This window comes from Parasteatoda tepidariorum, chromosome 3, assembly GCF_043381705.1.
Source record: "Parasteatoda tepidariorum isolate YZ-2023 chromosome 3, CAS_Ptep_4.0, whole genome shotgun sequence".
NCBI classification, from domain to species: domain Eukaryota; kingdom Metazoa; phylum Arthropoda; class Arachnida; order Araneae; family Theridiidae; genus Parasteatoda; species Parasteatoda tepidariorum.
The window spans coordinates 56,962,280-56,988,306 of record NC_092206.1 but is presented as its reverse complement, the minus strand read 5'-3'; the positions used below and the strand labels follow the sequence as shown (position 1 = coordinate 56,988,306).

General features: G+C 31.0%; 2 protein-coding genes across 6 annotated transcripts in view; one reads left to right on the top strand and one right to left on the bottom strand.

Annotated features, from left to right (window-relative positions):
- The window catches only part of LOC107457377 (putative carbonic anhydrase 3), a 49,464-nt gene extending 37,913 nt beyond the window's left edge, over nucleotides 1-11,551 (top strand). For 4 of the 5 annotated variants that reach the window (XM_071178676.1, XM_016075530.3, XM_071178677.1 and 1 more), the window contains 3 exons: nucleotides 3,132-3,209; nucleotides 7,405-7,632; nucleotides 11,401-11,551. In XM_071178676.1, coding sequence (XP_071034777.1) covers nucleotides 3,132-3,209; nucleotides 7,405-7,632; nucleotides 11,401-11,523 — 429 coding nt within the window. In that variant the 3' untranslated portion in view covers nucleotides 11,524-11,551. The remainder of the gene's footprint in view (nucleotides 1-3,131; nucleotides 3,210-7,404; nucleotides 7,633-11,400) is intronic. The other variant, XM_043051555.2, reaches the window with a different exon arrangement.
- A 2,470-nt stretch (nucleotides 11,552-14,021) lies between these two features.
- Nucleotides 14,022-26,027, bottom strand: part of LOC107457372 (neural cell adhesion molecule 2) — a 35,010-nt gene continuing 23,004 nt past the window's right edge. The window contains exons 7-10 of the mRNA XM_043051556.2: nucleotides 22,307-22,597; nucleotides 19,761-20,048; nucleotides 16,489-16,779; nucleotides 14,022-14,164 (exon numbers count right to left, since the gene is read on the bottom strand). Coding sequence (XP_042907490.1) covers nucleotides 14,031-14,164; nucleotides 16,489-16,779; nucleotides 19,761-20,048; nucleotides 22,307-22,597 — 1,004 coding nt within the window. The 3' untranslated portion in view covers nucleotides 14,022-14,030. The remainder of the gene's footprint in view (nucleotides 14,165-16,488; nucleotides 16,780-19,760; nucleotides 20,049-22,306; nucleotides 22,598-26,027) is intronic.

The following is a 26,027-nucleotide window of genomic DNA, read 5'->3' as shown; positions in this document are numbered from 1 at the left end:
TATTGGATTGATTAACAAATATGACGATGATGAATTTACATTAATGAAGTATGATAGCTAAGAGATGATGATAAGTTTTTAGTAAGATAGTTCGGTAAGGCGCGTTCCTCGTTTCTACAACTACTGTTTTTTCTTTTTAAAAAACTCTCTCGTCCTCTTCGTGTTCTGACGCTAGAGGGCTCAGGCTGCAACATAGGTATAGATATGTATTTTAAAATTAAAATTTTTGTCTATATGTTTGAGGCACTAAAACTATGATTTATTATTAGTATGATTATTTTATTGATCTTGGTAAAAAAAACACTTTTCACACACTGTGTTAATTTTAAAAAAATGCTCGAAAAAAAGATTCAGAATTTTGAAAATATTTTTGTTGTATGTGTTCTCTACTCGACATAATGATTAAAACTATGATCAATTTAAAATCGTCTTGTATTCGGTGAAATTCTGATATTTAAATATTTCACTCTAAATTTGTATTTCCTTGAAAAACAACGGAAATCTTCTAAATCTTTTGCATTGCTGTATAATTTTTATGTGTTGCTTCATGTTTTTCACATGTTGTTAAATGATTTTCTTGTGTTGCTTCAAGTTTTTCACTAATTATAGCTGATGTTCGTTTCTTTACACACAAATGAAACACATTACTAAAGCCCGGAATTTCAGGCAATAAAAAATGCAAAAATAGGCAGGCAAAAAGGCATTTAAAAAGCTTGAAATAGGCCCTTAAAAAAGGCATTTAAAATTGGAGCAAAATGGTAGTTGGTAATGCCTAAAAGCCCATATAGGTATCCAAGGTATAAAAAAAGTTGCTAGAAGTATCCGGTATACCTACATATTCATTTCACTCGACTGTCGTAGCAATAGTACAAAAGAAGTGGACATAATTGCACAAAAAAAAACCTCAACTGCGTAGATGCGAAATAAAAATTTAAAACTCGTACTTACAATAATATTGTATGCAGATTTATTCTGATGATTGGTTGTTGTTGCACATCACAACTAGATGCNAGAGCATACGAGTTATTCGATGGTGTAGGCTATATGGGCCGTAAGTAAGAATAAATTCTATTGGTTGTAAGTAAAAATAACTCCAATCTTTTCACTCCCTTTCTCTCTCTCCTTGCAAAGCGCATCGGGCGAATGTGACGCCACGTTTTCTGACGCCACGACAAAGGTGACGCCACGAAGAGACGGAGAGGAAATATTAATAAGACTAAAGGAATAAGTCCTAATCTCTATAAATGCATTACAATACGTCGGATGACAGTCAACCATTTCTGTACTTCAAAATTTCTTCATTTTGCGTTTATATTCGGTCAAAAGCACAAAAAGCTTTGCAGAAGAATTTTAAATTTGACAGAAATAGGCATTTATGAACAAAAGGAAAGAAAAAGGCATTTTCAGAAGAAAACGTTTAAAAAAGGTAGAAAATGGCATTTATGGCATTTTGCCTGAACTTCCGGGCTCTACACATTACGTATTTCTGTGATACGCGCACATTACACAACTTAGCCTTTTCATTTATTTTATGTGCGTGGAAAAGTTGGTCTGATAATTTTCTATCAGAATTTTTTAACCTTCAGTACTTTTTAAGAAATATTGAGTAAATTATTAGTGGACTTTTTGTTTTGGAAGCCATAGCGTGAAATGCGTGTTAAAGAAAATGAAGATGAGTATAAAGCTATTTAGAAAATGGGTATTGCATTTGACTATGTTTTTCAAACCACAGTTCTAACTTTATTTTTTAAAGAATTCATGAAAAATCTCAATAAATTCTTAATATATAAGTGACATCATACGTATTTTTATTATAACTTTTAATTGAGCAAACTTTAAAAGTTCATAATTTTATTTTGAGACAAGTTCAATTTTTCTATCTCATTAATTTATCAAAGTGATATGTATTTAAATGCAAATTATTACTATTAATAATTACTCTTTTAAAGATATAACTTATATTTGCGTTTAAAGATATCTTATTTAGGTGGCAATTTTTCGGTACGCAAGAGTATGAAAATACAGTCCAAAATATTGAAAAGATTCGCGATCGCAACTCTCGAGTACGCCGTCTAGCGAGAGCCTGTAAATATCAGACATTAATTTATCACGTTTTCATTTAGTTCCATCAAAATCATTGACTGAATCAGACGCCATTTTTTAGCAGCAAATAAGAAACAAAATTTCCCNAAAAGGGTACGCAGTCCAAAATATTGAGAAGATAAAGGTTTTTTTCTTCCAGATTTTTCAGTTGTTTAAATTTCTTGGTAGTGATCTTTAGATTTTAAAATAAAAGTTACAATTGTAATATGGTCAACAACCTCAACCACTCAATTCGACAGCCTGTTCCATAATGATTATTATTAATGTTGACAAAAAGGAAGTTAAATTCCAAATGGATTTGATTTGAGGTTAAAAAAATTTATTTACTTAGCATTGAATTTGTGCTTTATCAATTCTCTTAAACATGCATTTTGAACTGTGTTAATTCTTTTAAACACGTATATTGTGCTATTTTCATTATATTAAATACGAAAATCTAGTTCGTTTTTAAATACGAATTTTAAGCTATTTCCATTATTTGAAACATGTTTTTTAAACTGTGACAAATATTTTGAAGACGCATTTGGAGCTATATCCATTATTTGAAACATGTTTTTCAAAGTGTGACAAATATTTACACATTTGGAGCAATATCCATTATTTGAAACATGTTTTTCAAAGTGTGACAAATATTTTAAAGACGCATTTAGAGCTATATCCATTACTTGAAACATATTTTTTAAACTGTGACAAATATTTACGCATTTGGAGCTATATCCATCATTTGAAACATGTTTTTTTAAACCGTGGCAATTATTTACGCATTTGGAGCTATATCGATTATTTGAAACATGTTTTTCAAACTGTGAAAAATATTTTAAAGACTCATTTGGAGTTATATCCATTATTTGAAACATGTTTTTCAAACTGTGATAAATATTTTAAAGACGCATTTTGAGCTGTATCCATTATTTGATACATGTTTTTTAAACTGTGATGAATATTTTTAAGACGCCTTTTGAGTAATGTTCAAAATAAAAATTTCACCTAAGAGATACATGTTCATTTTGTTTGTATTTTATTTCTAGACTCACTTGGTTTTTGAAAGTCTGAAAAATACTACGAATGGAGGAAAGACACTAGCAGTTTTGGCTATCTTTTTCAAGGTAGTGAGCGTTTTGCTTTAGCTGCTTAGTTATGAAGTATTGAAATAATAATAATTATTATTAAGTGATGGAGGCAGTTCGTATCCGATTTGAATTGTGTGAAATAAGTAAATAATTAAAGTGTTGTTAGGCATGTCCGCAAGATTTCTTAAAAATATTACTATTGTTGGAAATTTTCATTTACTCCCTTCTCTGTGGAATAGTTTTTACGGCAAAAAAAAAAAAAAAAAAAAAAAAAAAAAAAAAAAAAAAAAAAAAACTCATATTTGTTGAAGAAATTAAAATTGCCCTTACGATTTTCTTTGACAAAACCATGAGATAATTCTAAAAAACGTTAAGAATTACAAACCTGATAAATACATTTCTTTATTAAAACATGTCGTCCATCATTAAAATTTCAAATCGGGCACGAAAATCTTTATTTATCAAATCTGAAAAAAAAAAAAACACATGGGCAAATTTTAGGTGTTGATAGAAAATTACTGCGAAAATGATTCGTTTGATATTTTAGTTGTGATAAAAATAGAATTTGCGCACTTCAAAAACCTTATTTTATTATTTTTCTTCCTCTTTCAAAAGTGTCAAAAAGTGATCAAAATTTTAATTGGCGATAAGCTTTACTTGTTGCAGTTTAAAAACGTTTGAAATTCGTTTTATCATCTGACAAAGACATTCAGTTGCAATTTGAGTTCTCGAGTTAGTAGTAATGTCACCGAAATCGTGAGTTTGCGGTGACATTTTGCTGAGTTTTGCTCCTAGTTCCCTCTATGAAGTTTTCGAAAAATTCCCTTCAGCGAATTTTACAAAATTTTGTATTCGTCTATGCTAAATCAAGTCATTGATAGTAAATATAACGGACGTGCCATGGACTAAATCTGAGTGACTTATAAAATTTGCATGAAATTTTTGAACACCGTTTTTTAAAATTTTATTTTTATTCGTTATTGTTATCGATTCTGCGGGCGGGTACAGTTTGCCGTAGGCAATTTGTAGCGCTGACAATTCATTCTGAGCACAATTCGTTTTGGATACAACTCGTCGCAAAGACAATTAGTTGTTTAACACAATTCGACCTAACGACAATCCACCGTAGGCACAATTCGTCGCGAGCTCGATTTGTCGAGGGCATAATTGATCGCGAGCACAATTTCTTACGATTTCCATGAAATACATCCTAGTCCATTAATTGTACCCATAAAAAGGGTATGCTAATTAATTAGTGCTGATGAAATTTTAAGTTACCAAATCAGACACAAGAATGTATACTTTCTCTGAATAACTGACTTCTTTTTCGACGGAGTATGACCTTTTTTTTTAACGCATTCGGATTTCTGACCCCCATAATATATAGGGGATAGCCGCAATTTGGGAAATATAGTCCGAATGGTTAGGTCAATAGAGCTGTCTAAAGTTTGGATCCCTTAATGTTAATTTTACTTTTTGCGTCTTTCATTATATCTCGAGAATTTTTTAACCGTATTAAAATATTTGGAAGCACGAGTATCTTAAAATTCGATTTTTGAGGAACTATTATCGACTGATTTTGCTCAAATTTTGTATTTTGCCATTTAAAATTGAATAAGAGAAAATTGAAGTAAGAAATTACATACCTTGCAATTCAAAATTTTTTCGACTATTTTTAAATAAAATTATAAAAAATAATAAACATTTAATAAAAGTTATATTTTGCATGAAAGTTTCCCTGGATGAGCGAATTTTATTGGGTGCAAAATTTTTTCTAATCGCTTAAAAAGTTCTCGAGATATGGCGAAATACGCAAAATCTAAAATTAACAATAAGTGATCCAAACTTTGGATGACCAAACTATGAGGACCATATTTGAAAATCAGAAGAATGGGATGATCCAATCAGAAGTTATTAAGGGTGGTCCATTTTTCAATTCGCGCATTGTTCACTTTTTATTTTGCTAGTTTCATTTTGTGCCCTCCTTAAATTGTTCCAGCGACAAATTGCGGCCACGATAAACTGTCACCGTGACGATTCATGCGCGATAAATTGTCCCCTTAACAATTGCACGTGATAAATTGCCGAAACACCATTGTTACCTTGTTATGTGACGTCAAATTTCATCGATCATGAAATACAAACACATTAACAAAATTCCATCATACAAAGAACTAAAAATTTAAAGACCCATTAAGATTGCAGATTTTTGAATTACGAGTTTTTCATTTTAAAAAAACTGTTAATCAATCTTCTTACCTAACACTGTAATGACTACCAGTGACTAAATTGAACGGTGCACCTTACAGTTTTCAAGCTTCCTCCCTAAGGGAATTGAGCATTCCATTTCTATTAGGTAGCAGAACATATAGGAAATGTAGGAGTTGCCACCAATTCGAAAGAGATAAAAAATTTGTAATAGAAATATTACTTTTGTACCTTTCTTTCGAGCGATGTAAACTAACAAGAACTACTTCTTGCAAGAATTATAATGTATACATAAATAAACAGTAAAGTTAAATGTTTTACTTTTTAATAAGTAGTGGTAGTTACGGAAAATTTACTTTCTCCGAAAGAAAGGTGTAAATAAAATGTTTTTACTACCATTTTTTCTTCTTTTCCTGATATGTCGAAGTCCTGGAAGGCTTCTTTTTATTTTTTTCGTTTAAGAATTTAGAGAAAAGAAATGTTTTATTTTTGATTTCCAGAATCTGATAACAAAAAACTCTGCTCTGTTTCTGGAACAATGATTTGCCCTAATTTCGACCACCGGTTAAAGAAATAAACCCACTTTCAGAGGGAAGAAACTTGTGTTTAAAGGGTGCATCGCTCGAATTTAGGGACTATCTTGCAATCTGAATCACACGATCACTTTAACAGCCCCGATGTTAAAATAATACATCAAGTCCGGATGTCATGCAACAGCGGTCAACCTTTTTGATAAGAGGGCCTCTTCCAGAAGAAAAAGTAACAATGCCCTCATATTTTTAAATATAAAGAATATAATAAAAAAAAGTATTATTTGCAGGCTTGATTATGTGATATTTTTCACAAATATAGTTGTTTCCTTAAGTTTGAATATTGTGAATTTAAAAACAATAAAATAACTTAAATGTACAAACTTAGGTTTAATTGAATTGTTAATTAGCATTTTTAAAGGAGCAGTCAGTTTGGGCATGTATTAAGTAAAAACGAATAACACAAAACATTTACTTCTTAACAATAACTAAACAATCAGAGATGAATTGAATTGATGACTTTAGAATTAGTTGATTTTTCTTCCAAGTCAATATTAGGGTTAGTTCCCCGGGATATTTGTAAAATTATGTGTTTAAGTGGGTATCAGTAATTCTTGTGCTATATTTTGATTTATAACAGAAGACATTCGTACACATTTATGTGCTTATCTAAAATTACTAAACATCAAAAAGTCAAATCGTGTAGATTTTGAGTATAAAAATTTCTGTTCAATTTGAGTTGTATTTACGATTTTTGATAAAGTTCTTGAAAGCAGTTTTTTTTGTTATTATGTTTTACTACCGCAGTTTGTGTTGAAATATTAAAAGGCGAGCATACCTCGGGTTGGTTGGCTATCCATGATGCAAAGAATTGTTAATTTTTATTCGCATATAGTATGTATATACACCGAAGAGCCATTACATTATGACCACCCTCCATCTATGACAATGGGATCGCCCAGGTTTTCATCGTTTCTGGCCCATAAAAAATGTTTTCATGGGGCACATTAGGACCCATAATCCTCATAGAACAATCCCTGACGTCTGTAAGCTACTGCAACATAGTTGCAGACCAGGTTCACCCATTCATGGCAACAGTTTTTCCTGCGGGGGATGGTGTTTTTTTACCAACAGGATAATACACCATGTCATAAGGGTCGAATCGTCGAGGAACATTCCAGTGACTTTCAAGTCATGTCTTGGCCCCCAAATTCACCTAACCTTAACCAATAGAGCATTTGTGGTCCTACTTGGAAAACCAAATTCGTGCTTCCACGCTCGCAATGTGAGGGAATTGCAGGACCAGTTGGTGAGCGCTTGGTACCAGATACCTCAGATTACCTATCAGCACCTTGTGGAATCAATGCCACGGCGGAGGATAGCAGTTTTGAGGTCTAAAGGTGGTCCTACATGTTATTAGCAGGGTAGTCATAATGTAATCGCTCTTCGGTGTATGTCCTATATGCACAGTTTCAAATTTTAAATGTATTCAGATTTCAGCTGAAAAAAACGTTATTTTGGATCCTATATTCAGAACTTTGACGAAGATTCGTAATGTTGAGGACGAAGAGCCAATTTTAAGCAAACTCCGCTTACGTGACCTCCTACCAAGGAATACCAAGAAATACTTTCGGTACGAGGGTTCTTTGACAACACCACCTTGTACAGAAGGAGTCGTATGGACTGTTTTTTCGGAGACTTTATCATTATCTAAAGAACAGGTATAATTCTTGCTGCTTCACATTTTGATGTTTTTTTCCCCTTCATACATCAATCATCAGCTTTAAATACACTGTCTACCAATAAGTATTTGGACACCTATGCAAATGACTATATCTGCGGTTTTGAAATACGTCACGCCCTACGCCGGTATAGATCGTGTAGGGAATAACATCGGCATTAGTCCCATGCAAGATGCCTACTGCACTATTTTGGATGACAATGCGCTTCCTACGTTGTGGCAGTTGGAGGTGGACCCTGGTTATTTCCAGGACGCCAATGCCAGCTGTCATGTTCCGAGCTTCACCAAGACTAGGTATGGTGCCAATGGGGTTAATCGAATGAACTGGCCTGCCCAGATCTGAACCCTATCGAGAACCTCTGGGAAGAGTTGGATCGCCGACTTAAGGGGCGTACTACCCGTCCAAAATCGGTGAAGGAACTTACATGTCTTCTCCAGGCCGAGTGAAAGAAAATACCACTAGCCGTCACACAAGGACTTGTGGAAAGTTTGCCCCGGAGGGTTCACGCTGTAATTGCCTCTCGTGGAGGCTCCACCAACTATTGACTATGAATAAAGTTTGTTTTTCTTTTCAATCACACGAGTCCAAATACTTATAGGTAGATAGTGTATAATATACATATTGAGGCATTTAGAAAGTAGATGAACAATGTAGTTCAGATTTCTGTCACTTTTCAGCTGACCTTACGAAGTTTTCAACTTCCTGTAATGTAAATTTCCTTGAAAAGAGTTCCCGACAAATTTATTTAAGTGCCAATGTTAGGAAGTTTTCTAGTCTTCTGAGTGAAAAGAAGAGGGTGAAATAACGAGCAAAATGTGTATACGTATACTACGAGTCATGTTAAATAAGTTTTCATGTGTGAAATTCTATATGGTATGGTTCTCCGAAAGTTTCTGTACATGGCTTTTATGTTCCATTCTTCTAAATTGGAAAGATGTTTAAGTTGTACCTAATACTACCGTACCAAATGAACTGGTGTGCTATCTGATATTGCTTTCTAATCCTACGGCATTTTGAATGAACTAAGTTTTTCCAGTTTTTGATCGAAATCACAACATTTAATTTAAAATATTATGTCAGAGAAGTGGTGGACAGATTCTTTAAGTATTGTTGAGTTCTTATTATTTGCATTTGATTTTCCGCCTGTTAAAATCTTATTGAAACTTTCGCATTTTAATAATGAAAACACCAGAATCAGGCAGATAGACTGGCAACAATTGTTTCCGTTTAGCCTTTATATATAAGAGACGAACAATATTAAAATGATTGACTTTAACGTGATGCTCTCTTTCTGTTCAATAAAGGAAATGGTCATTCAGGATAATGTAAGAAGTTTTAGAATAAGAAAAATTAAGTTTTCATGAAAGCAAAATTTCCAAAGAGAGTCAGTTGAAATTTAATCATGATGAGGAACTGATAATAATTAGGCTGAAATGTATAGGGCAAAATCAAGAAATTTTGCTACTTGCCAGTTTCCAGTAGTAGCATTTTTTAACAGAGACAACTTTTTAAGACATGCAGCCACTTTTTCAAAAATTGAAAGTTTTAAACGATTAAATGAACTTAATATTAATAACCAGCTGAATAGCCGTTTTTCTTGCGGATTTTTAAGAAAAGTAAATAATCAACAATCAAACATTACGAAATTATACACCAATTAATATTACTTATTGCCTTTTTCGTTGTCTTTAAGTTATTTTATTAAGCAAAACATGCTTTTCTAAGTTCAGCCCATCAAAAAAAGAAGAAAAAAATTCATTTCATTTGACATAATGCTATTATTACTAGTCAACAATCAACAATCTCTTCTGGTACTTATCATTTCGTTGGACAATAAGAAACCTACAGAGCCTATAATAAGTATCTTGGCACCAATATTAGTATATTTAGTACATAGTTAAAAAACACCAATTAATATAATAAAAGTAGTACCTATTATCAAAATTAATTAAACGTAAGTGGTGTTGGAAATTTTTTTTATCGTTCTCATATACGAATAAGTACCTTTTCTCCATTAATTTAGGTTTTTAACACAAAATTAATTTTTGTTTATTTCAATTTATTCGTAAATTTGGGAGAAAAGAAATAGAAGCCGCGCAAATATTTTTTATTAATTTTTGGAGAACTAATATATAGGTACTCATTTTGAAGAGCGTAAAAAATCGCCAAACTGTTATTGACGCCATTTGGCAACTATAGCTTATTTGGCACTTATAGCTCCTTTAGGGGCAGTATCAATGCTTTTGGTATTGCTGTGGTAATGAGAACCTATCGTACTAAAATAGGTGCCAAATATAGGCTTTTTACTGTCCAGCGCAATGGATAAGTACCCCAATATCATAATATTCATCGGACCTAATACAAAATTTTTATGTTTTTCTTATTTCTTGTATATTCCATGGAATGTTGTGTGGTTTGTTGTAAATTTAATAGATTTAATTAGAAAATATCTAAACTGTATTATCATTTGCAATTATCAGTATACTACTTTGTTCTGAAAAGACACATTTTTGCCTGCTTTTTTTATTCAAAATAAATCCATGATCAGTTACAGAGTCGTCAAATGAAGTGATTCACCACCCCAATTTTTTAGAATTAAATATAGTATTTTACTGCACGATGGAGAATTTAGTCAGTTATAAACACTATGTAAATGGTAATTATGCACCGCAATAAAAGCCTACTTAAGGAGGATAATTACTGTTTTATAATTGGCCTACAAAAGCAAACTTTCTTTAGTGGAAGGTTTTTCGTATGAAATCAACCCCTCATTAACACTTTTGGAGGAGGGAAAGAATTCACGGCTAGCAAGCTTGGAATAATTTTCTCTATTTATATTACAGTTTATATCTATTTCAAGCATTCATTGTTATGCTTTAAACCTTTTATCTAGAAACACTGAAGTAATAACTTATGAAAATTATTATGATTCATAATATTTTATGATTGGAATATGGTGACCAACTGATTTTAAAAAATAAATAGATAAATAGAATAAATAAGTAACAGTACAATACTCTCAAAAGTAAATAATTCTGAAACAACTAGCGAAAAAAATTGCAGTGACTAACAGTATTCTGATAATTAAATATGTAAGAATTTCTGAGGCAATTTTTCAAGTTTAAAAAGTTGCCAGCTGATAAAATTAGTTTTAATAGTTGCCAACATATGTTAGTTTAAAAAACTACCAACACATAAAATAAGTTATAAAAGGTGTCAACATGATAGGTAAGTTACAAAAAATGCCCGTTGATGATTAATTTAGTAACAAAAGTTGCCAATAATATTTAATTAGTTTCAAAATTTGTAACATTTTAAATTACAAAGCTTCAATAGATGCCAATTTATATTAGTTTCAGAAGTCGCCAATAGATTGAATTAGCTATATAAGTTACAATTCACCGTATTAGCAGTACAGAGTCACGATAAAAAAAAAGCCTAGTGCAATCAATTCTACTGATGAAACTTTGAAATAAGGTCATTCTTTGCAGCTCAACCAGCATTTCCCTTCTGTGATTTTAATTTTAAAATGCATGTTTCAATATGTTAACTAAAAATTACTAATAAAAATTATTAATTAAAAATTAATAATTAAAAATTAATAACTAAAAATTAATAATTAAAAATTAATAATTAAAAATTATTAATAAAAATTATTAATTAAAAATTATTAATTAAAAATTATTAATTAAAAATTATAATTCTGAAATTATAACAAGCCAAATTAATTTTATTGATTTTTTTCAGATGGAAAAATTTCGACAATTGCACCTCATTGGCCAGACTTCTCATAATTTATCTTTCAACCATCGCCCAGTGCAAAAACTTAATAATAGAATAATTTTAGAGTCAAAATCTATTTCGAACTGAGACAATAAAAACTGCTGTTATATTGTTTGATACTGCTTTATAAATAATAATACTTTTCAAAACACTTCAGTATTACAAGTGGGAAGATTTCAAAATACAAGCACAAAAAAAGAAGGCAAGAAATATGGCATGCCAAAATAAATAAATAAAAAAAATATATAAATAATAAAGTAAAATAAATAATAATAATAAAATACACAAAATTTTTAGTAAGTTTTCTTATCCTTACTGTCTTGATTTTTAAGGAATGATGGTCATATTGACATAGTAAGAATCAGACTTAAAAATGGAATTCATTGTATATTTCTGCCTCTTAGTAGTTGTTTTAGATTAGAACAAAAAAAAAATGATTTTAAAAAAAATTGTCACAATTTAATTAATAAGGATAAATGCGTGATAAAGTCTGTGATGTAGAGTCATTAAAGTCAAATAGAATTAAATCTTAAATGCAGAAACACTAGCACCAATATTTTCAGAAATTGTTTATTTAATCGAATAGCAGTTTTATCCATTCTTCTTTTGAATAAATTCATAAATCCAGGTAACATTACCCTATTTTTTTTTTTAGAACTGAACTACATTTTAAGAAAGACATAAAGAAAACGGTAATAATTAATTAAAAAAAGAATTTTTTTTTTCAAGAAGACAGAATTTTGGTATCCTTGTTAAAAAAATTTACATGTCAGGGGTTGCAAATTAAAACTTATGACGGGATGAAAAAAAAACGCTATTTGAATCTATCGAATCACTACTAAGACAAGCGGAACTGAAATTTTCTAAGTCTGAGTGATAGTAAGAGAAAAAAAAAAGAGGAATTGAAAGGCGTTTATTAGAAATACCTCCAAGTTTCAGCGTCAAAACAGGTTTTGGTGTTTTTCATCTCACTTTTTTTGCTAGTGATTCGTCAGATTTCGACAGAAATTTTTTTCCTCTCTTAAATATTATTTTGCAACTACAAACACTTATACTTGCTTAACTTTAGTTTTAGCAAGGGATTTAATTAAAACAATACAATAATTAATGGAAATTAATAACATATAGATAGGTAATTATGGAACATTCTGTGTAAGCAACTTTTTTTAAGCAATAGACTTAAAATATATCATTAGAGATTACTTGTTTTTGGATTTGTAATTTATTTATTTTTAAATTTTATGTAAAAAAAACTAAATAAGTTATTCATCAACGATTTTTATGATTCAGAAACTGTTCAAACAATGTTCGAAATGATTCAATAAATGTAATTAATTTCTCTAAAAGGTCATTAAAATTTATAATTAAGTTCGATCTTTTATTAATCTTGGAGCTTTCCTGTATAATATCCAATTACATTGATTAAATCCAGTTTGGGACCAATCCAAGGTAACACACAAATCAAAAGCGGTTCTGTACTACAGTAAGACTGTGCCTTAAAAAATATAATCCATTACCCTCCATTTACGCTTTAATTTTATATTTTGTGTTCTGGTACACTAGTTAAGAAAATATTTTTAAATCATTTTTGTATGATGTCAGTACGTAAATGGACGTTTGATCTCGCTCCTTCATAATATTTCACTTTTTGCGTTTTATTTGTTTTTCTTAAATTTTTAATTTATTTTGTATTTTCTTGTTTTTTGTTGTTGTTGCCAGATGCGTTTCTTTCTCGTATCGATTTTTCTTTTAAATGTTGCTTCCACTATTTTATTGATACATTTTGTTTTGGCTATATTAATAGATTAATAGAAAGCACTGTAATTTGATATAATTGCGTGAGTTGATGATGAAATTATATCTTTTCGTGTTTTTATGCAAATTCTAATTTAGTATTCGCGGTATTCAGTTTGACATGCGTGATAAATAGCAGTGAGCGTATTAATTGAATCAAGGGTGAAGTTTTGTATTTTTCGATGAATTGGAAAAAAATAATTTTTCGGGGATATTTTTAATACGATTGAGAAAGGCCTCTCGTACCTGTTAAAAAATAGTGATCATTAATATGTAATGGAAAATAATGTGACAAAAAAATAAACAGAGTTAAACAACGTGTCTTCGTCCAAAGAGGGGATTTTTCTATAAGATTTTACATCAAGCTAATATTTAAAAAAGAATAATATGGAAGAAGAAGAAAAGGAGGATTGATGCCATAAAATCAAATTTGCTGTTTTAAAATTAATCCTATTTAGAATCTGTGGGTTTGGGTTTTCTGCAATCAAAAGATTGCAAAAATGGATCACAGAATAAAAAGTCTCATTTATTGATTCAGGTACGGTGTAGAGAAGAAGAAAGAGGTGCGAAAATTGCCGAGGAAGAATTTACGCCCAAAAGAGTGAAAGTTCTTTTAAAAAGTATTGCATATTTTTTTTTTATTGAAGACAAAACATATCCCTATAAATTGTGTGTTTCCAAAATATATGATTGATTCATGTACTTCAATGCAGAAAACTACTTTTTTTAAAATCAATTTTGATTTTGAATTACGATTAATTTCATTTCATACGCACGTCTAATACAAAGTGTTTTTCTTTTTATTGAATTATTAAGAGGAATGGACGAGATCTATGACGCAAAGCAGCTGCTGTTGCAAGTGCCAAAAGAGCAATAAAAAGAATAAGCATTGAAGAGATGAGAAGGTTTCTGCTGGTTTTCCAAGCCGTTGAACCTAAAATAGAAAATAAACTAATATTAATGATATTACTAAAAAAAAAACTATGTATTTCTCACTTTGTTTTTCAGTTACTATGGTAATATAAATCAAAACTTTACTTTAGAACGATACAATTAGCTTAACTTTTTAAAATCAGTATTTTCTGTTTAAAAAAATTTAGAATCAAATAAAATTTTTTTTTTTTACTAATATTTAAAACGTTTACTGGAATGAATTTGGGAGCATTATGATTTCATGAATTTTTTATTTGAAATCCAACCTTATAAATATCTTCTCTTAAAAGCTTATTGATTTTGGAATAAATTTGCTTATTCTCCGCAATAATAAATAAAACTATTGTTTAATCTGCACAAAGATCTAAAAACCATTTGATAACAAACCTTTTATATTTTTTTCTCCTTTCAGAAATATGTTAGATTTTGATAACGCAATTTTTTTACTCTTAGCTTAAATAGTAATTTAAAACCTCTAAAGTTTTCATGTATCACAAATAATTAGCCAATAAATAATTTATATATTTATTATAAATATTATAATATTATAAATAATTTTACGTGTAATTAAGGGTAAAATTCCTTGGAGCATTTATATTTTTGTCAATTAGTTATTTCGCGTTCTTAATACCAAGAAAAGTTTATTTAATGAAAAGTTCGTTTACTGAAAAAAGTTCATTTACATTACATTACATTAAAATTAATTACATTCATTCATTTACATTACATTAGAAGAGTTCATTTACTGAAACTTCCAGTGAAAACACTGAAATTGCTAACAAATAACTCAATAAATCGATAAATAAGCAAATCAACGAGTAAGAATGTCAACAAACCACTAAATAAACCGTTAACACGGCAAATTAACGAGGGAGAGGATCCAGATTCAGCAACTAAGTTAATTAATAAATGAATCAGCAGATCACTGGATTGATGAATGGAGAGTCAGTAAGCCTGGAGAATCAGCGAATAAAAATAATTAATAAATTAAGGAATACATAAATGAGTGATCTGATAAACAAGCAAATCAATGAATCAGTATGGATAAATTAATGAGCAAATAAAATATCATAGAAGCAATGAATAAACAAATTAGCAGGACAAAGGATAGATGCATTAGAGAATGAATGATAAGGAGAATCAGCACCAATAAGGAGAATCGAACCAATGAATCAATGATTTCGTGAGTAAACAAATCGACGAGACAACGGAATAATGAATATACGAATCAGCAGGTCGTAGAATCCTTGATCTGATAATTCAAGGATTTTCTGATTTATTGACCTGCTGAAATATGAATTCATTTTTTCGCTAAAACACTCTACCTTCGATTTTCTCCTTTCAACATATTATTAATTAATTGATTCAGGGATTTGTTGATTTGTTTATTCATGGAATACAAGCAATATTTCACTAATTTGTTCACTAGATAATTTATTGTCTCACAGGTTCATAAATTTTAAAATTTGCTTATGAACTTATTCATTTGTTTACGATTCGTATATTTAATGATTTGATAAATCATCGACTAGCTCCTTTGTTGGTTCTTTGACCTGTTGATTTGCTCATTTGCTGATATGCTCTTTTATTGATTTGCTGGTTCATATATTCGCCTTTCAATCATTCACTGATTCTCTCTAAGACTTATTTGTGTAATCGGTTTCCTTAGAGTTACATTAAATAGTCTTAATATAATTTTAATTTGGGTGTTTCCTAACCCTCGCAATAAAAACGCGAAATTACAAATGTTCCAATAGACTTATTTTTTGCTGTGATAAGCGGGATGTGTAAAAACTGTTTACGGTAGCACAGATTTTGTCAATTGTTGTTTAGATTTGCTGTTGTTACTTATGCCACTTGCTAATACCAGCAAGCCTGCTTGAAGTCAAGCTAATTTTCAAGACAGAGGGTGCTTTCCTTTCAGTGCATCCATCTATGGTCAAGAATACCATTTCAGCCACATACACGTCAATGCCCATTTTACAAAGAGAATCCAATCATGCTCTATTATTTCACCCACAGACGGTAATTTTGACCTTAATCAGAGAACGATTTATCTCCAATTCAGTACCCCAAGAGGTATTGATTTGTTATGAGAACTTGAAGCACTTAGTGACCCAGACCGACAGATTTAACGTGCACCAATCACCATTTAATACACAGGGATTATTCGGCCAGCAGGATTCGAACTCTCAAATCGTTCTCACGAACACGACCCCAACGTCCAACCTGTCTCAAAGTTTTTTTTTTTATTATCAAACATCCCATATAAAAACTGTAGGCAAAAGAAAAAAATATATATTATATTACGTTGCATTACTTCACCTTTTTTGCTACTTCTCAATGTTGATACATCAATGTAAAATTTTGGACTTTCACCCATTTTGTTTTTGGATGTTATGATGACTTCAAAGTTTGTTCCTGACGGTAGCCCAGAGAGACTGAAGACAGGAATTGGCGAATTGAGAGTTATTCCATTTTCGCCAGATCCTTTGATGCGAGCTTGAAAGTGGAAATGCTGAGGAGCTCCTCCGTCGTAGCCTGCTTCACACGTCACTAAAAACCAACTGTGGGTTCGATTCAGTGCCTTGCAATGCTTCGGGCGATTGGGAACAACTACAGATATGAAAATAAATAATTGATTATTTCATTGAGTCTGATTTCGCGTAAGTAAGGTGAAAATAAGTTACAATGGACTGAATTTCAAAATATCATAGTTTTGCCCTGCTTTGCAGGACAACTTCGCAAAAATAAAGTTTTTGATATGCAGAGTATTCCTTAAAAGGTCGTCATATCACGGGAGAAACTTTTCGTCTCAAACCCTCTTTCCTAATTTAAAGTTTTAAAGAAAGAAAAAGTGAGTTCAGCCAAACATAAGTAAGCCACGAAGTTTCAATTGCTAAAAAAAATTTTAAACATCAAAATGCAAACAAATTATTAAAAGAGAACTTCTCCACTGCTTAATCCTAAGTTATCTTCTCATAATTTAATTTCATTTTGATGTTTTTAAATATTTTTCTTCAGTATTTGAAACTTCATGGCTTATTATAGGTTTGTCTGAACTCATTTTTTCTATACTTTAAATTACTTATGGAGATTTTAAAGAGAATTTACGACGAAAAGTTTCTCCCGTAGTATACGTTCTCTCAAGAGGACGTTAAAACGCAGAACAAACGCTTTATGGCAAACTTTTATCTTAATTAGTTATTTAAAATTTAAAGTATAGAGCAAAGTTAGTGCTGGTAAACCTAGAATGAACAATGGTGTTTCGAATGCTTTTTTTTAAAAATATCAAATTGCAAGCGCATTATAGCAGAATTATATAATGGAAAAGTAATTTCGTTATTTTGTGCTAGCATTCCGAGATTTTGAAAACATTTCTTCGTTATTTGAATCTTCATGGTTTATTATAACTTTACACAATATTACTATTTTCTGTATTAAAAATTAATGATGTAGGAAGAACAGAATTTGCCATGAAGCGTTTCTTACGTTGTATGGCGTTCTGCTAATGACTGACATATTTTTTGAAATTCTTGTCAAAATTAAATTAAAAATAATCTTAAAAAAACGATATAGAGGTCGTGGAAAAAGGTCTAAAAAACGATATCGAGGTGAGTTAAGCGGAACTAAAAACATCAAAACTTTTGTGATGCGTAAATAAAAGGAAGCTTCGAAACGATTATTAGAAACTTCTTCAGTTTCGTCAGGCAATAAAATTGCTTTTTTGTTTTTAATTCCTCCCCCCCCCGCCTTCGTTTTCAGTGATTCGAGATAGTCTTCGATAGCGTTTGGGTTTTTTCCCAGTGTCAACATTAATTTGTGGTTCCCAATGAGAATTATGTTTTTTTATAAAACGGTATTGTGGAAACATTCTACAGCATTATGGCAAGCCTAGTTACATTTTTATTGTATATTTTTTAGTATCAGTTACCTCTTTAGGTTTTTAAGAAATCATATTCACAATTATTGTAAGACTGAAGGAAATTATACTGAAATTATTAATAAATTACGGTGGATACAAATTATAAAAATTATACTATTCTTTTTTATTTTTTACTAGTTTTTAATCTATTTGAAAAAAAGATGATATGCCTGAAATGAAAGCTTTGGTTCCCAAGATTTTAGAAAATTAATCTATACAATGTTATTCGCTCAGATAAACTAAATTATATATTTGATTATGTAAAACCCTCACTTGTGTTTTAAGTATATGGCGATAACAATATAAGTCTAAATATCTCGAGTGCTCAAAATAGGCGCCTATTTTCAAGACTCGCTAGTCGTGATCGTGAATGAGGAAAGCAGAAATGATTTTAAACAGATAACATGAAATTTGAATGGAAGAAATATGAAATATTTACAGTTTTATTACATTTTATGTTATTCTTTTTTCTAAATCAGAATAATTTTGTAAAAAACCCTTGCGAACAGTTAAATTTTTTATTTGCTCATCTCAAATAAAAAATTTAGCGAAATATTTATATTAATTCACTCTTTAAAGTTTTAAGAAAATTTAAAGAAGATGTTTAACCAAGTTTGTTAGAAGAATATAATTTAAGATCGATGAATTAAAGAAGAATTTTTGCCACACATTATACTAAAACAAAATATTAACAAATCGCGCCATCTTCTATTTTACGATCTGTTTTCATTGCTTCAGTGCAATATCGCTTAATCACGCGTGCTGTTCATTCGAACAATTTCCCCATTAAGTTGAAAATATGGTTATTAAAACTGATTCAACTTAAAATTGGCTCCGGACTTTCAAAAAAATCAAATTAAATAATGATTTTCAAATCCAGTGATTCATTTTCGAAATCTCTTTCTTAGTGTAATGCAATGCTACATTACAAATTAGTATTTTAATTAAAATAATGTCATTATTTTTTTCTCTAATAAGGCTTCTGTTGAAATTGATTTCATATTGGCTATACATATATTTCTTTTTGAATTGTAATGAAAAGCCACTTTATTAGTTATGAAGTTTGTCATAGTTTGTCCACATAGCTTCATAGTTTGTCCACGTTAGCCTCATAGTTTGTCCGCATTAGCCTCATAGTTTGTCCGCATTAGCCTCATAGTTTGTCCACATAGCTTCATAGTTTGTCCACATAGCTTCATAGTTTGTCCACATTAGCCTCATAGTTTGTCCACATTAACCAAGTGTATTGCGGTTAGTGTGGACTATACATTTTTTAAAATAACTTATTATGGAAAAACTAAACAACTCTGTTATTCCAAATATAAATCAGAATGTGGATAATTGTTCAAAATATTGTAAAAAAAATGCTTCATTAGTTAAAAAGTATATTAAATATGGTTTTTTGACAAGTTGCGGTTAAGAATGTCCGCACTTGCCCACCTCTCTCCCCGAGAATTATTCAACCGATTTAGTATCCTTAGATAAAAAATTATTCAGGATGTTCCCTTTTTTTACGTTCCGCAATGTGTTAAGCAATACCGAAGCGCAATTAGGATTTTGATAAATTTTACCATTTGAGATTTAATATGTTGTTTTCAGTTAGTTTTATCACAAAGGATGGATTACTCTCATTATTTTAATAAAAATCTCATAAGAATGAAAATGCACTGACCAGGCTTGAAGACTGTGAAAGTGCAGGGTACGTGTTGTTCTCCTACAGTATTATTTGCCCAGCAAAATAGCGATCCTAAATGAACTTCTTCTGTGGGTCTGTAAGTTGCAATGCTTTTGAGTCCTCTGCTCGAGAAGTTAACATTGTCGTGTTGGACTAGGGTGTTTGCAAATCCCCAATGGAAAGAAACGGTGACAGGTTCGGCTTCAACTTCACATTGGATGTTCAGGATTTCTCCGAAATAAGCACCATAGGATACCTGCTGATCCGCTTTACATATAGGTCGATCTGCAAGAATTGAAATCATTGCAATTTATAATGCACTACCTGTAATTTCCTTAAAAAACAAAAAACTTTTGTAAAGTTTAGTTTTAACAATGATGATTTTTATTAAAATTTCATATAAAGATGATCCTGTTAAAAACAGTATTTCAAGTCAGGATAAAATTTTACTCTTCAAGATAAAATGACGCACTATATGATTCTATGAAAAATCTTAATTATCAGTTGATACTATACAGCTTTATTGTTTTTACCTTCGTATATATAAGTTACGGCGAATGACCGAAATCGGTGGTTGTTGATCGGTGAATGTCGTCAAACACCAAATACAAAAGATCGAATATTTCATTACATTCTTGTACATTCGGACCCTCACCGGTGAATGTCAACAATCACATAGTCGCTTTGGTGAATGTCCGAAATATTTGTTATATCCAATTTTATATTAATTTATTCGTTAATATTATTGTATTTATTTGATATATTTATATTTATTCTATATTTTAATACTTACTGACGATAGATTAGAAGAAACATCAGTGTTTGGAGTATCGGGCAAATATATACCGGGCAATGGCACTTAACCTTAAAAAAACATCAGTGTAGGGTATACCAGGCAAATGTTTACCGGGCATAATGTAAATTTATGTAAATGTATGTAAATTTATGTAAATGTATGGCCCGATACTCCAAACACTGATGTTTCTTCTGATCTATCGTCAGTAAGTATTAAAATATAGAATAAATGTAATTATATCCACGAATAAATTCATATAAAATAGAATGTAATAAATATTTCGGACATTCACCGGTGAAAGTCAGAAATAAGGGTATTTAGCAAATACTTCGGACATACACCAAGCGACTACATGAATGTTGACATTTACCGGTGAATGTCGACATTCTCCAGATTTCGGTGTTTCACCGTAACATATATATTGGTTAAATTAGGCGATATATAATATAATTTCGACGATTAGATAAATTAGACGATGTATTATAGAAATGAAGAATATTCTTTGTATTGCATTAGTATATTTTAATAACTAGACAAAATTATCAGACGCATTGTAGTTTTTTAATAATTATATGTTTTGCACTAGTTTATATGCAACATTTTTATATTTAAGCATAAGTTTATTGGGTTTTCATTTGGGAGATTTTTTACATACATCCTATTTGTATTTAGTTTTAACGTATTGCATTGCAATGTTAAGCAATTAATACATGAACGTAAACAAGTGCAAACCGGTTTCAGTCATATAAAAACAATAACGTTGTATAGTATCACTTGATAATTAAGATTTTACATAGAATCTTATAGTGCGTCTAATAATTTGGCCAGGGACTGTAGACGTAGAACACATATTTCTTTTCGTTTTTGCTTTATTTGATATAGTGATGCATCATCTAATAGTTAGATTGAAAGGTTACATCGACCGTGGCTAAATTAGATCACTTAATTGTTACTTTATTGCATTAATTTACAAATACGCTCTTAATAAATATTGTGCAGTAATTCCAGCGCTTAGTTATAATTAACGTTTAAAGATACACCTTAATCTCTTCAGTTGACGATGGTTCTTGATTGGATTAAAAGAGTTAAACCAGTACAATGGAATAAAATAACAAAAAACTTAACTTTTAAATTCTTTTCACTTTATAATTCTTTTTACTTTACTTTTTAATTTGTTATGGCTGTTGATAGGTTTGAGGAAAAAGGCTTAAGCTCTTTCTTCAAGCAGAACCGTTAAAATATGAATTTTTGAAAATTAAAAAAAGACCTGATCGTTAATTTGAAAGTTAAATATTCTTAACTAAGAGAAAAACAGATGAAGAATTTATCCAATTGTCTAGAATTTGAATGAGAGATCCTTCTTTATGACTAGATCTACAGTAATAAATGAACATATCAAAATCTGTAAGCTACATTTCTTTTTGTCTCCTAAGAGCTAGGTCTACATCATAACTACAAATGTTAATATACTTGCTCAGAGTTTTTCAAGTATACGATAGTTTTTGTTCCGTATTTTAAATTCTATACAAAATGCTTTAAACTCTGAGTTTTAAATAGCGTAACGTATTTTCTTTATATTAAAATTTTCACATACAGTTTTAAATAACCTAAATTTATGCTAGGATTTGTAATATAACGAATTCTGCATGCTGTTGGTTGGGGAAATATTACTACAATAAAATTGAAATGCTTTTAACTCCACATAAATAGCACATTCATACAGTAAAACTACCATAACAAAACTTACGTCTGACAGCCAACCATAAGGCATTACTTTCACCAGAACCTTCGCTGTTGTTAACTTTGCAACGGTAACTGCCCTTATGCCATGCTTCTAATCTCTCTAACACTAAAGTTTGTCGTCCCTGCGAAGGAAAGGGGTCTTGGTTCGATCTGACAGTAGTCTCTTGCATGAACGACCAATAGGTAAGTCCAACTGGTGGGTTCGCTGTTACTTTGCACATTAGCGCAACTGTATCCCCTTCAGAAAGGGAACTGGTAGAATATGTTTTCAATGATAATGATACTTTAGGCGGAACTGAAATAAGAATAATTGTCAGTACATATTTAGATAATGCAAACGGGATTTAAACATTTACCTAATGATATTTATGCAGGGGTCTGTCTAGGTATTTCTGAGAGGTACCTATTTTGCGAAAATTTAGGCATAATTTGTGAAAATTAAAAATTATATTAAAAGATTAACACAAAAATATGGATTTATCGTTTCTTGAGGGATACAAAAATAAAATTTTAAGAAAAAGTATTTTGTGAAACTACCGTTTTTCCTAAAGTTGAATTTGTGAAGGTACCGCTAAACAGTATTAAATTCGGCCTGGTCAGGCTCCTGTTATGTCTTTAGAAATTTTGGAAACTAGGTATAAAGCAAGCTGAAACGATTTGTTAATCTAACATTAATTTGCATTTAATGTTCGCTGACTCCCCAACCCACGGAGATTGCTCTGAAATCTTTGCAAAACCATTTTTGATTTGATCACTACTAAGTTAAATCCATTTGAAATTGGTTCTAGCGCGAAATCTGAAGGATTTAAATTAATTATTAAAGTTTTTTAAATTAATTTTTAAAGTTTTTTAAATCAATTCCTCTTTAAAAAAATGGAATATATTTTATTCAATAATAAGTTTATGAAATAAATTTTTTTAAAATTAAAATAAGTGACACGCTATAGGAAAACTTGCTGAAACAAAACAATATTGTTTTAGAAACAATTACTATTAAAAACGCAATTATAAATTTTAGAACTTTGAGCTATCCCTGTAAGACAATTATTATTATAATTATTATTATTTTATTTTATCGCCGTCGTTGAACAGTCGATTCAATTTTTGAGTTTATAACTACCAAAGTTCAATTCCGTACCCGTGTAATTTTGAACCCTATCCAGAGGACAAGGGAACTTCTGAATCAAGTATTTAGAGAAATTTGCCTTCGTGGAAGACTTTTTTGATGGAACTAAACCGCATTTGCGTTACATGAAGAGGAAAACTACGAACATTTGCCGAGGTTAGCATAACGGTAAAGGGATAGTAACCTATGACCCGTTAACCACTGAGGATAAATTACACTGTGGTCGGTGCTGACCGAATGCGGAATGCGTATTGACCAGCCATTGCTGGGTATCTAATCCGGATCACCTCATTCGAAGGGAGTACTTTATCCCCTGAGCCACCACAGCTCTAATTATAATTATTATTCAGTTTCAGCTTTTCGTAGTCCATGCGAGGAAAAAGTTTTCATCCAAAAATTCTTAAACATGTACGTTTACGCTTTCATGCTTAAGACCGCTCACGTGCTTAATATTTCCATTCTTTGTGGCCATCACAAAAATGTAATGAGTGTTTCCTTTGTCATCGTGTATGAGAAATATTTATACATGTATGTAGATAAGAAAAAAAAAATCAAGGCCATGGTAGTTAGTTACCTAAAGAGACTGCAGAGACAGACAATATCAGAGTTAACAGAGCTAAAGTCTCAATAATAAAAACATTTAAGATTCATTTGAAATAACAAAAATCATTCCTGATTGTAATTTTTGAATCGAAAGCAATGAGGCAATATGGTGATAAATACACTTTTTTTTTAAAACCAATGAAGATAGACCATACTTTTTTATTTACCCCAAAATGTTCCTAAGTATTGATCACAAAGTGGTACTTAGTTTCTGAAATTTTCTCCAAGTCAGTGCTCGCAAAATCATAGAGGGGACATTTTCGATACTTTGCGTAAGCGCCAACCTTATTGATTCATCCACCGACCTAATTAAACAAATGTAAGATTTTTATTTTATTTCTTAAATCAGGTAGTTTTTTGGGTAGGTAATTTACAGTAAGATATAACAATGGTACAGTAGATCAGTTTGGCGACCACTGTTGTAGATGATAGCACCATAAATACTAGAAACATCCCCCCCCCCTTCTATATGGAAATCACTAAAAGCACTCTCTCGGAAAAGTGTACAAATATGGCTTATCATTTTTATTGAAAATCTTTCAGTGCTGAAATAGTCTACTTATTTCTTTTGTGCCAGTGCATAGTTACATTCGTTCTAAAATCAGTACCTTTTTTTTAAAAATGTGTAATTAGATATGTGTGAGAAATAATACTATGTAAAATATCTTTCCCACGAAAAAATGAAGAATACAGGAACGTGATAGGGTCAATGCGTTCAAAAATAATAGTAAAATTATTTCGTTTTTTACTTTCATATAAAAATTGGACGAAAGTAGAAGCATTTGTTGCTAAAAGGAAATAGTTGATTTCTTACTGAAATCAACTAGTTTTACTTCTTTCTTGCGCCATTTATACAACGCGACTTATTTGAATAAGAATTGATTAAATAACTTTTTGGAAAGACGATTAGGTTACTTTATTTGTCGTAATGTAGTAGTCTTGCAGGTGTTCTATGTAAATTGTATGCAATTTATTATTTAAGGTAATGTTTGTGGCATCGATATCATGTTAATTATTCTTTTGTATAAATACCGTGGCTACTCGGAATAATTTTTTTCTTCTTCATTTAACCTTTTACCATATCATTTCTCAAATTATTTTCATGAAATGACTCGACCAAATCTATGTCAACGTCGACAGTATTTATTCTGTGAGTATGTACATATTGATGTACATGTGAGATTCATAATGATATACAAACAATGCTATACAAACGTAATTACTTGAACTAGCTAATGGTTGTTGTATCATGATATTTCTGCGGTCAAATAGTCTGTTAATTTCAGGAGTTTTTTTAGGATCTTTTATTATTGCCGAGAATAAAAAGTATCTTTACTAACTTTTTGAGTTGATTTTTATTCACTGTGACACGACACGTTACAAATTGTGAAAGTTTCGCGCTCTCTAAACTCTCTTTCCACAGCAAACTTTCAAATTATACACTCTATAACAAAAAAAATCGACGCACCAAGAAGGAGTTGTCCGATTGAAACGAAAAGTGGTGGATAGGAAGACAATGTACAGAATAGTAAATGATTAAAATTTCAGAACAATTGAATAATTTATTGCAGAGTTACAGTAACAAGTTCAATAAGGTGTTGACCCGCCTCTAGCCTGGATACAAGCTGCCACACGGCGTGGCATAGACCGATAAAGCTCCCGGATGGTCTCTTGCGGTATTTCCTGCCAAATTCGATCCAATTGTCGAACGAGGTCATCAACATTCCGTGCCAGATGCAATCGCCTTCCCATCATATCCCAGACATGCTCGATGGGAGAGAGATCTGGTGATCTGGCAGGCCAAGGAAGAGTTTGACAAGCTTGCAGACAGTTCATAGCAACACGTGCCGTATGTGGTCTGGCATTGTCCTGCTGAAAAACCAGCCCAGGGCGCTGCAAAAGGAACGGTAGCAAAACAGGTCTTAGGATGTCGTCGACGTACCGCTGTGCAGTAAGTGTACCTCTAATGACGACCAAAGGGGTCCGGCTGTCAAAG